This window comes from Carassius gibelio, chromosome A4, assembly GCF_023724105.1.
Source record: "Carassius gibelio isolate Cgi1373 ecotype wild population from Czech Republic chromosome A4, carGib1.2-hapl.c, whole genome shotgun sequence".
In the NCBI taxonomy this organism is placed as follows: Eukaryota; Metazoa; Chordata; class Actinopteri; order Cypriniformes; family Cyprinidae; genus Carassius; species Carassius gibelio.
Window position 1 is genome coordinate 16435865 of NC_068374.1, and position 13408 is coordinate 16449272.

At 37.1% G+C, this 13408-nt stretch overlaps 1 protein-coding gene across 1 annotated transcript; it reads left to right on the top strand.

Moving 5' to 3' along the window:
* Positions 1–823: 823 nt before the first annotated feature.
* LOC127971887 (uncharacterized) lies at positions 824–5507 on the top strand. Its single transcript, XM_052575200.1, has 4 exons — positions 824–2358; positions 2624–2783; positions 4714–4820; positions 5007–5507. Exon 1 carries the CDS (start codon positions 848–850, stop codon positions 2039–2041), a length of 1194 nt encoding a protein of 397 aa, XP_052431160.1. The 5' UTR covers positions 824–847; the 3' UTR covers positions 2042–2358; positions 2624–2783; positions 4714–4820; positions 5007–5507.
* Positions 5508–13408: the final 7901 nt, after the last annotated feature.

The window sequence follows — 13408 nt, forward strand, 5'->3', positions numbered from 1 at the left end:
ACTTAAATTACATGCGTGTACCCATTTGCAGAGAAAAAAACACATAGCTGTGTCACACAACTGGATGCCTGCAGAAGCTAGGAAAAGAGAATACAAACGATTATGGCAGAGGGTACAACGGAAAATGAGAAATGTGCACATTAACGCAGCTGCTCCTAGTACTGTGCTAAACAGTGAAGCAGACAATCCCAGGGACACTATGCCAATCTGGAACCCGGGCCTAAAAAATGCAATGACTGGAGAATCTAATAGTGACAGCGATGAAATGTCGTTTGTCAATGCTGACATCAGTGCAGTCACATCGCTACAACATACAATGGCAGAAGACACAGAGAATATGGTTCTTGATTATTCCAGTAGTGACATGGATGGAGAGTTTTTTCAGAATACTGCCAACATTGATATGCCCACTGAAAATTTAGAAGAAGAGTTAAAGAGGTGGATCAATGAATATAATATCAAGCACAATGCTGCAGAAAAACTGCTCAAAATTCTCAGGAATCACGGGCATAAACACCTGCCATCTACTACTAAAACATTATTAAAAACGGATCCTATTGAAAGCCAAATGGTGTCTGGTGTGGAATGCATTAAATTAGGAGTGACTGAACAATTAATCATGTGTTTGAATCGATATCCCTACAATTATGCAAAAGACATCACTGAGTTTGAGATTTCCCTCAATGTAGATGGACTGCCACTCTTTAAGAGCACTGGTAAATCTTTCTGGCCTGTACTCTGCACAGTACATCTAAAACCAGCAAGCACATTTCCTTTGACCATTGCCCTCACTGAGGCCAAGCCTAAATCACTGGACTTCATTAAAGTCATATCAGATGAACTGAAAATGATTCTAATGAATGGCTTTGCATGGGGAGAAACAACACTCAATGTAAGATTGAGATGCATTACCTGTGATGCACCACCAAAAGCCATGCTGAAGTGCATCAAACAATTCTCAGGTTACTATGGATGTGACAAATGCACCCAAAAAGGCAACTGGGAGGGACGCATCACTTACCAACAAGTGCATGACCTCACTTTGAGGAACGATGTCTCATTTAGAGAGCAACACCAGCCAGAACATCATCACGAAAATGCTGTGTCCCCTTTCAGCAATCTCCAAATTGACATGATCAAGTCTTTCCCTGCTGACTACATGCACCAGTGCTGCCTGGGAGTGATGAGAAAAATGCTCCTACTATGGTCACAGGGCAAGTCGGGGCATCGGCTATCGCCGGCTCAGCTGAGGGAGGTCAATCAGAGGCTAAGGAACTTGAGAAATGACGTACCCCATATTTTTGCCAGGAAGCCACGTAGTCTGGAGGAATTGGAGAGGTGGAAGGCCACTGAATTCAGGCAGTTTATGCTCTACACTGGGAAAGTTGTTCTCCGGGGAATCCTGCCAGAAACCCTGTACAGTCATTTCATGGCCTTTAGTGTGGCTTTGTGTATACTAGTGTCTCCACATTTAACACAAACCCACAATGTGTATGCCCATGAGCTCCTCACATATTTTGTAGAACAAGGCCGGCATATATATGGGACAGAATTCTTAGTGTACAATGTGCACTCACTGCTTCACCTCACTGCTGATGCCACCACATATGGATCATTAGACAAATGCAGTGCCTTTGCGTTTGAGAGCTACATGCACCAGCTGAAGAAGATGGTTAGATCAGGAAACCATGTTCTAGTCCAAGCAGCAAAACGGCTCCAAGAACGTTCACAGATTCCTATACAAACAAGTGAAGAGAAACCAATACAATTGAAACATCCTAATAATGTTTACATTGTTAGCCCAACATCCTGCTGTGAAGTTCTGGAGAGGACCAACTCCGGAAAGCTCTTATGTAGAGTCTTCTCGCACTTAACGTCGTACCTTTACGAGCCATGTGACTCGATGATCTATGGAGCCTATGTATGTGGTCCATCAAAGATGGAGATCCTGGACAAGACAAACTTGCAAGGAAGGGCAATGATCCTTGAGGACGGGCATGGCCGCAAAGTTTTCTTTTCTCTCCTTCATGACCTTGATTAATAAGTGCATTGCCAGCTGACGGGAAGAAGCTATTTTGTGTGAAATACAGTACAAACAGATTTCTAATGAAAATCCTATTTTAAAAATGTTTTGAATTTGGTTGGAGTGTTTTATATTGTGTGAGTTGTAGGTTGGTATTTTTTGTCATGGCATTTTGTGTAAAATTCCTTGTGAAAGTACTCAACTCCCCTGAACTGAGTTTATCCCATGCTTTCAATGTCTGTTTTTAGACAAACCACCTCCTGACATCACAGCTCACTCACCTGAGGAAGATGAGCCATCCCTGCCAAATCTTTCTGCTAATAATACTTTTCATGGTATGCATTTTTAATGTTGATATTCTATTCATCTGTTAAGATAAATGTTTTTTTTTTTAATCTTCAAAAAATTAAGATTATGGCTGCATTTTTTTTACTGTCTTCTAATCTCAATCTCTGTTACCTTACATTATACATTTTAGGCTAAATTATCTGAATGAAATACATACACCTCTCGCATTTGCTTGTGTGTCAGCAATTAACCCTGCTCCATGTGCCATTGCAATACTAACATTTGCTTCATTTATCTTTAAATGTTGTATAGATACAGTTTTTGAGCCTGATGGGAGGTAGCAACATTGGAGACGCTGTAAGGAGAATCCTTCGAAAAATAGCCACCAATGAGGCCTGGTCAAATTACAGCCTTAAAGGCCGAAAAGGAAAACTGACCTTCATTGGGACAGCCCTCCACCATATTGTTTTAAGTATGCTTTTCAAAACTTCTCTCTTCTTTTCACTTCATCATGCAACTTTTTAAAGAGCAAATGATAAACAGAAAAATGCCTGTACTGTCCCTGTACCTTCGAATAATTTGTTTTCTCGTTTTTGACTTCTAAACGAAAAAAAAAAACAAGAAAAAAAACATTTTATTCAGCAAGGATGCATTAAATTGAACAGAAAAGAGAGTTAAGATTTACATTTCAAATAAATGCTGCTTTTTTTTCTTTAATTCATCAAATAACCCTGAAAAAAAAACACAAAAATGTGAAGAAGCACAACTGTTTTCGTCACTAATAATCATAAAGGTTTCATATGGTTTTAGTTTTACTTATTCATTTATTCATATTGCTCAAAAAGTGTACTTTTGGATTTCAAAACTTTATTAAGATAAACTAAACAAATAAATGTAAATGTAAATATGAGAATTAAAAAAAATAAGAAAATAACAGATGTATTGTGATATAGGTGACAAAATATTGTGAGAAAATAGATATGAAGTTATTTAATGAGCTTCCTCACTTAACCATGTTATCTGTGCTTCCTCAGCAATGAAGTTCCACATTTCCGAACACGAAAATGCATGCAGCAAATAAGCAGTTCACAATATTTTCTTCAGTTAACTCCAAAATTCTCCCACATTAGGTAACATTATAGATTCCTGGGAGGGCGTGGCGCGGACACAAATCAACTGATATGGATTTTAAATTATTTTATTAAAAATTATTTTATCAACTTGAAATACAGGCATATTTTTGTAGATGTGTTGCTAAAAATATGCATTACATTTGCATGTGATTGTTTAAAACCCGTATTTCCCCCGTATCCGACCCGACCTGCACCCGTATCCGACACGGGTGGATATTTTTCATCCGTTTGAGCAAAAACCTACAGGTACCCGAACCCGTGCAGGACTCTAAATGTAAGCTACACCATATAGGCCTATGCTTATATTTAATTTCAAAAAACACAAAAACAATTGCAATATTACAATAAATACAAATTATTGTATACTATCACAAGAACCATTTATGAATTAGTTAATTCGTTTTTCCGATTACAAAATCAAGTCATTATTTTAGTAGCATGAAAAAAACAATAGGATTATAAATTAATATCTCACTTACATATACAGTTTTCCTCGAGTGAATTCAGTGAAATCCAGATTGTGTCTGTCTCTGTCTGAGGTGAGCGGCACTGGCGTGAACGCGGAAAAAAACTCACGCGAACCAGCAGTTTTTTTTCGATTGGTTATTGCATCATGAGTTCATCAGATTCGTGCCTGATTGTTTATAATGCTCAATTTTGCATGTCATGTATAGGCTGACTTACTGTAATATGGCGTAGGCTAACACTTTTAATTTATTTTCACATTTTATGTCAATAGTGATAATCGTCATATATTTATTTAGATTATTTTAACCCGCTTGTTGAATATGCATTTGTATCCATTTTGGAGGGAGCAGGGCAATTGCGTCATCAGCAATATTATTTCCACATCGCGCCGTTCCCCGGTGCTGTCCGAGGCGATGGTGCTGAATCGGTTGATCAGTTCTTATTATAGAATCAATTGCTCTCGTGCAGGGCTGCTTCACTGCGTTATGTGAGAAAGCGGTGTTCTTTATAAAAGTACTACAGAAATATCGCATCTATTAGGACTAATGGGATATTATAACAAATAAAAAATATAAAATAATCAAATTATAATTATAACTATAATAGCCTAGTCATATTTAAAAATGTAATCATGTATAACAATAACGTCATAATAATGGTCCATTTTAAACGTTTAAGTGTCTCTTTTTTCAATTTTTGTTCGGTGGAGCTGTGACTTTTGTTCTTGTAAAAACTTTTCAGCATAGTTTGGAGCCCTGAGACTTTCACATTTATTTTGTTACCTTTTTTTTTCTCTTCTAGGTGCTTGTGCCAAACAATTTCCGGAACACACAGAAAAGGAAATTGATACATGTATAGGGGAAACCCTCAAACATGCACCTCACCGTGCCAAGTTGGTTGCGACACCTGTAAGTTGTTTTATTCAGTGAGAGCTCTCTCTCTCTCTCTCTCTCTCTCTCTCTCTCTCTATTCTCTAGAATAAAATAACTGTTTTGATTTATTTACTTAGTACCGGTACTTATAAACAAAGTGGAGTTAAAAGTAATTAAAGAGTCATTGAAGTGATTGATAAATATAATGTTTAATTTTTTCAGGCAGCGGAAGAACAATTTCGGGCACCTCCTGAAGATGGAGACAGTGACTGATACACACACACACACACACACACACACACACACACACACACACGCACACACACACCACACACACACACACACACACAGTATATATTTAATATAAATAATTGTTTTTTTTATTTGTTGTTCACCATTTACGCAACATAAAATTTATATAAATATGTGTTTTTGTTGTTATTACTGTTTCTTAATATTTGTGTGTGTATAATATATATATATAATTTATGTAATATATAATTTATTTATAATCTGTTTTTGTTCACACAAAATAAATGACTGATTTATCTTTGAATGTATTAAACGTGCATGCTTATTCCTGATTAAAGTTCTGAAAGAACAAGTGTTTTTTGCAGTAAAATTTTAGTTTGGTTCCCTACAGGTCCTTGAGACCAGTGGGGACGTTCTGAAAACGTTCACATAACGTCCTGAATGTTCTGTGAAGGTCCTCAAAATAACGTCCCCCGACCCTTTAAAGAACTCCACATCATGACCGTCTCCGAACGTTCCCGGAACGTTACTAGGCGATGTCCTTGACACCAGTGGGGACGTTCTGAGAACGTCCTGGGAACGTCACATTTGCAAATAAAACATGGTCCCCTAAACGTTCCGATAACGTCCTGAATGTTCTGTGAAGGTCCGCGAAATAACGTCCCCCGACCCTTTAAAGAACTCCACATCATGACCGTCTATGAACGTTCCTGGGACGTTACTAGGCGACGTCCTTGACACCAGTGGGGACGTTCTGAGAACGTCCTGGGAACGTAGCATTTCTAGCTGGGATGTGCCTGATAACGCAGCATTTGTGAGCGTATCTCTGCTTTGTTTACAGATGTTACTGGGGAAACCTCAATTTCTCGCGCTTTATGCATCTTCTGCTCGGAAATAATTAATTAGCATTTTCATTAAGTCCACCTGATTTACCCAGCAAACATATTTTGTTATCAAAAAAAAAAAAAAAAAAAAAAATAATAATCTAGAGGGACTTGGCTGTTGTTATTGATTCTATTTGGGAGTCTACCGGAAGTTAGGGACACAAAAGCGCGCATGCGCAGTAACGTTTGTTTATGTTGCCGTTGAAACCATAGACATATATAGGTAGACGCCCCATCGAACGCTACTGCCTATTGGCACGAACGAGCCGTGGAGCCGCCATCTTGGACCGGTCACCAGCTCCACTCAGTGTAACGTGTTTGCCAGGTGCAATGAGCTGTTAGCGCAATAAATTAAACATATCTCACTGAATACCTTACTGATTTTGACGCTGGGTTTTTTTGCTGCAAAGGTCATTCATGCAGCTATGATACAGGACACATGATTCAGCGTATTTTAATATTCATAATAGGCATACAGTGACATGTTATATTCTGATATAATATATATAAGTGACCAGACGCCCAAAATCTAAATATGTGAGGTAGGATATTTATAAATCACACACTATAAATATGATAAAGAAGCAGAAACAGATATATGCAGTAAAATAAGATATTTTAATAAGTTGAAGAAACAATATTATAATTTGTGACATATACACTCTCTGGTTCTCTCTCTCTCTCACACACTCTTCTCCCTCCCTCTCTCTCACACACACACACAGACACAGAGACACACACACACTCTTTTCTCTCTCTCTTATACTCATACACACACTAAAACCCCTGAAAGAGGACTGTTTTGCGGAGCTTCTTTCTCTTGCTCTCCTTAATGTAGTTCAAGAGAGGAGAGTTTGGCAACATGGTGGAGCCTAATCTTTAGAAACACAGATACAACCAATGACAACATATCAGACTGATGGTTGTCAGTGCCAGACTGGGTCTCCTCAATGTGCTCCCCAGGAAGGAAAACATCCTCTGTCCCAATCTCCTCCCGCTAAATGTGTGTGACTGTTGACACCTTAGGAGCTTGGCGGATCACCCTCTCTGCAGCTCTCAGCACCTTATAATAATAATAAAAATAATACATATTTATATAGCACTTTACACAGTACTCAAATATACTTTACAGAACAGAGAAAATATGAACAAAGTAACCTTAACCCTCAGATGGTCTTCGGGGTCTTTTTGACCCGAAATGACTTTTGCTCAAATAAAAAAAAATGTTCCCTTTGTCCAAATGGTATGAAACCTTCTACGGCTCTCAACACTTTCTAGATCTACAAAAAAAAATTTTTTTAATTATAATGATATCTGTATATAGAGGAATACATTTTTTGAGACTATAAAAACTGTTCTCTTATCTTTTGTCAAATAAAATCATTCAAAATGCAGAACCAACACAAATATAAAGTGGTGACACTGACACCGACAATGTGTACACTCATACACACACACTCACTCACTCACTCACACACACACACTTGTGAGGTTATAAAACAACTGCTCTCTTATAATTATTTTAAAAAAATCATGCAAAATGCAGAACCACCAAAGAGGGAGAGAGAGTGAGATGACAGGATGAGACAAAACAATTTAACACACACACACACACACACACACACACACACACACACACACACACACACGCACACACACACACACACACACACACCGGCTCCAACCCTGTCTACAGAAGTCATGCGGTTTACCATGCTTACTGCCTGCAATGCATTGTAATTTAACATCATTGAAAAACTGGGATTTTTTCAGTAAAAAAATACAAAAATTTGACAAAAAATATTTTATTTTTGTTATAATTGTGATTTTATAATATTTAGATATGAATCCAACTGAATCCAACTTGTGAAAAGATATATTTCAGGTAGTCAAATAGCAAATAGCATATAGTGGAGCTCTATAGCCATCTAGTGGTTAAAGTGATTTTTTTTTTTTAACTGCATTTTCCAAAAAATGGGTATAAATGTTACATTAAATCATTTAAAATTATCCATGTTATCCACATGAATGAAAGTTAGAAATCTGTGTCTTTTATAAAGTGAATTTTACATAAAATGCTGTTTTTTTTTTGTAAAAAGCCTATTTAAATAAACATTTATTTATAGAAATTTTGAAGATATCATTAATCCTCCAAAAACTGCACAAATGTTGAGTAAAAACATTAACAAACAGAGTAAAATTACATTTGTAAAAAAAAAAACTATTATCTTGTTACAAAATTAAATGTTATTGTCAAAAAACACGAGTGTGGACAGGAAACGAAGACCTTTAGAGGGTTAATATACATTACTTCCTGAAATCACGTGCACAAACACAAATAACAATAGTAGTAATAATAGTAATGTTAAATCTTACTTGTGAAAAGTAATCCCGAGCCGTACATGCGATGTTACGCCGATTAGAACAGGAAATTGCTGCACAGTGCTGGTATCTTAACTGCTGCTACGCAACGAAACTAGGAGTACGACCGGTTCAAGATGGCGGCCTCAAATCTCGTCGCCCAACGGCCAATAGGGCGTCTACTTATATGATGTCTATGGTTGAAACCGTCTATAACCTATATTATTATTATATTACATGAAAATCTGTTGCGAATCGTTTTTAAGGATACCAGTGCCATTTCAATACTTTTAAAATGGCATCGGTGCCTAAACCAATCCACATACATACATACATACACATATACATATATGTAGAGAGAGAGATAGAGAGAGAGAGAACTACGGATAACATTAATGAAAATTACAAAATACGTAAAATAAATCCATAACTTTCACACACTCCTTAGACGCTCACATTTCTTAAGCTTGCCTTACTCTAAGCCTAATGAATGCATTTCATAATCTGGGTCAATATTTAATACAAAACCACACGTTTCTATATTTCAAGTCGACTTAACCGCAAGTAACGTCACCCTAGCAACCGTATAGCAGTACATTAGCAATCAACCAGGGTACACTAGCAACCGCATAGTCCGAGTCGAGCCTCGAGTACCGTAATTGTTCAATAGATGTATAATCTGTCAAAGCCAATTGCATTGTTACGGTCTTTATTCAGCTATTTATTTCGACTTGCAAGCTTGCCGTGGACTTTAGTTGTGAGATCAACCCCAGCACACTTGCAGTGCTACTACTGACTAATGATTCAAAATCGATCACTAATGAAGATCAAGAATTTAAAATAATTTATAGCGTAATAACAACGTGGCAGAATTCTTACCCGTCTCCTCCTCCTCCTCTTGTTTTACGGCAGATCGCAAACTTTTAGTGCATTACCGCCACCTATCCCGCTATTGGTCCACTGACACTAACTCGATTAACCTATCATCTCTATAAATCACTAAAACCAGGCATATTCGTTCAGATTTTTCATCGAGCTTCATCTGACGCTGCGTCTCCAGCTCCTCCGTCCTCTTCACGAGAGAAAGGGGATTAAAAAAATAAATAAAATTTTTATATTTGCTTGTTCAGATTAGTGCTTGTCAATAACTGTAACAGTAGTGTCTTAACATTTCGACCAGAATTTAAGAAATTAATTGCTTTCAACTATATATTCCCTACAGTACGCCACATACCTCGCACAGTCATGTTGGATGTTTCTATATAAGATGCATTGTACTATTTGATCTTGTATGCCCCAGTCGTAACCTTGTGTTTGTTCTCCTCCACTCTGCTCCTACCTGATTCTCTTCCTTTTCCCACTATTGGTTGCATTTGATACAAATGTCTGCCCTTGGAATCAATTATACAGTTTTCTTACCTGTCTCAGGTTTGTTCCTCCGTTAGTCACGTTGGCAGTATTCTTCTTCAGTAATTTACTGCTGGACGAAACATCGTTGGTACTGCCACCTAACGGCATAATTTTGATAAGCATCACTAATCTTCACAGTCCAATACAAAAACTACAACCACACACATAACACTACTCAATGCCAATACTTCAGAACGTGTACACGTTTATTATTTTAAAGAATAAAGGAGAATCAATTAATTATGAATAAATTATTGTTATTGTGTAAATAATATTTAATCATGTAGGCTAATCCATAAAAAATAGCTAGTCTGATTTCTAGTATTTTAAAATGTAATTTAATCAAATTACAAGTACTTTTTATTCCATAGTATAGTATTTCTGGAATCTGATTACATAATCCAGATTACATGTAAACAATTACTACCCAGCTCTGATTAGTATTTAGTGAATAAAGTAGTATTTGAATTTGAAAGTATTCTATATATGAACATATCTGTATATACACCTGTCTTATTCATACATTAAAACATTTACTTGCCTAAACCAGGCCAATCCCAAACTAAATGATTTGCAGATCAGATACACGGATGTCTGGAAACAGATCATTGACATCCTTTCCTGTTTTAAATGTCAAACAAATTCTTATAGCATAATTTCACAGATATCTTCAATATTAATATGATTTAAACTTGCAAAATTGGCTAAAGTCTGTATTGTTGTGTTTAGTAATTGTGAGTAATATATCATTTTTTCTATTATTAGATTTTGCAACATCTACTGCCGCCTCTGATTTTTGTTCTTACAATCTTTATTGTCAAGGCAAGTAATGATCCTTAGCTTCATTTAAAAGGTGATCAAGTTGGATATTTGCAATTTAAGTTCCTTTGAACTGTAAATTACATAGCCAAGTAATATTTTATCAATGAATATGCATTGTAAGTGCCTACTTCCCTAAGATTAACAAGGCATTAATGTTGATTTATTTTATTTTTTTAATGTTTTTGTCCACTACAGTTCTCTCATTTCGCCTTCAACACTTAAAGGTAATATATTTGCAAAGTTTACATTTAAGTTCTATTTAATTAGTTTAATCAAAACTAATCAAGTTATATATTACATACATTATACTTTGGGAAGTACATGTACCTTGCAGGGGATTTGTCCTTAGTGTTGAAAGATCACAAAAAAAAGTTTTTAAACTTTACTTCATAACTGTCAATCAGTACACTTACTATTTGAGGAAAATAAGCTTGATATTAATTTTACTGACATTAAAGTTGATAAAGTTAAAGCAAAAAGAATGTTAAAATAAATCTTACCAATAAAATGTCTTTGGTCCTTTAAATATAGCAGTAGTATATATATATATATCTATATCTATCTATCTATATATATATTTAATTGTCTTCTGGACAACTGTCAGATCAGCAGTCTTCCCCATGATTGTATAGCCTAGTAAACCAAACTGAGAGACCATTTTGAAGGCTAAGGAAACCTTTGCAGGTGTTTTGAGTTGATTAGCTGATTGGAGTGTTATTATTTGTACATGTATCCCACTCTTCTTGACACTTATTTACTATTCGCTTGTTAAGTCTGACGTCACGTGTCACCGCTTCCGTATCCAAACGCTCTATTAGATGCCATGAGAAAACAACAAAAGGTGCTAATATAAACTCACAAATATAGTATAATACTAGCGAAAATGTTATAATCCTAACCTTGAACTCCATACTGAAGTCCAAGATAGCCAGACAATGAAAATAAGTGTTTGTATAATATACAAATTATTTATGTTTGGAACGCTGTGAGCACAGATACTGTAGTGTCCACCGTAAGTTTAAAAGGGTTTAGCTTGATAAATATAAATAAACAGTGCTCATAAACGGCTGCTGAGGTCGTATTCTCAAGTGAAGTGAGTCAAGGCTTGGATCCAGAAACAGCACTTCTTACGTCATCACTTAACAACCGAATAGATAAAAATTAATAGTTCTGATCTGAGGGAGAAATTTGACATTTTTTCTTCCTGATTAAAATCCTATAAATATAAACACTACAACTGTCTCTTAGAATGAGCTCTGAAAAGAGAGAGATGCACAGGAAATATGTTCATGCTTGGAGAACAACAAGGCATGCTCTGACCAGATCTCCATCTCACCTGGAGAGTAATCCACCAGCTGAAGTACAATCACTTGATCTTTCACTTGAAGAACAATTACAAAAGGATGTTGACATGGAGATGGTTTGTGGAGAGTGTTCATCTGACAATGAACACCATTTGCATTCTGCAAATGTGGAAGAACAGTCAAGAGCAGCGACATGGGAGGGTATTAACAGTTTGAATGAATCCTCGGCTTCTGACCTTGAAGGAGAAGCAGAAGACGACAGTAGGGACGTGTCGCTGGCAAAATAACTGTCCACATGGGCCAGTGAATAACAGATAAAACAATGGACTTGACAACCTGCTCAAATTGCTACAAAGGCATGGACACAATGAATTACCCTCGACTGCCCGGACTCTCTTGCACACTCCCCGGCAACTTGACATAAAGCAATGATCTGGAATGGAATGTTTACTTTCCACTAACACAGAAATTACAAACAGCACTAGAAAATTACCCTCCTGATCTAGCAGAACTCCAATGTCTTGATTTATCATTCAACATTGATGGCTTACCACTGTACAAGAGCTCCAAAACATGTATGTGGCCAGTTCTTTGTGCAGTCATGTTAGACCCAGTCACCATTTTCCCCACGGCTCTGACAAGCGGTGTGAGTCGACCAACAGATCTTGGCTTTTTGGAAGACACAGTAAGGGAACTGGCTCATCTGATGAATCATGGGATTCACTACATGGGAAGAAAAATAAAAGTAAATTTGAGGTGCTTTGTGTGTGATGCTCCAGCTCGTGCATTAGTGAAGAATATCAAACTGTTCTTTGGGTACTTTGGCTGCGACCGATGTGAGCAAAAAGGTGCATGATTAAACAGAGTCACATACCAAGAAACAGCTGACCTCAAACTCAGGACAGATGAAACATTCAGAAATCAATCACAAATTCAGCATCATCATGGGAACACACCTCTGTCTCACCTCCCCATAGACATGGTGCAGAGTTTTCCCATTGATTACATGCACCAGGCTTGTCTAGGTGTAATGAAAAGACTCCTGCACATCTGGACCAGAGGAGACAGAGTTGTGAGGGTTTCAGCAAGCCAAATCACAGAGATTAGTGCAAGACTGCGGTCTCTTCGGAAATGCATCCCATCTACTTTTGTGCGAAAGCCTAGAGGTCTTGAGGAACTGGACAGGTGGAAAGCAACTGAGTTTCGTCAGTTCCTTCTTTACACTGGGAAGATTGTGTTGAAGGGTATACTGCCTGATGAAATGTATTTGCACTTCCTTTCCTTTAGCATAGCCATGATAATTTTGGTATGTCCAAGTCTTGTGCAGGAACACTCGAAATATGCAGATGAACTGCTGCATTATTTTGTGGAAAAAGGTTGGAATCTTTATGGACAAGAATTCCTCGTTTACAACACACATGCAATGCTGCACATAGCACAAGATGCCGAAAACTTTGGTGGTCTGGAAATGTAGTGCTTTCATGTTTGAAAACTACCTGCAGACACTCAAGAGGATGGTGCGTTCTGGTAGAAACCCACTGATTCAGGTTGCTAGGAGGATGGAAGAGAAAATCGAACAGAAAAAAACAAC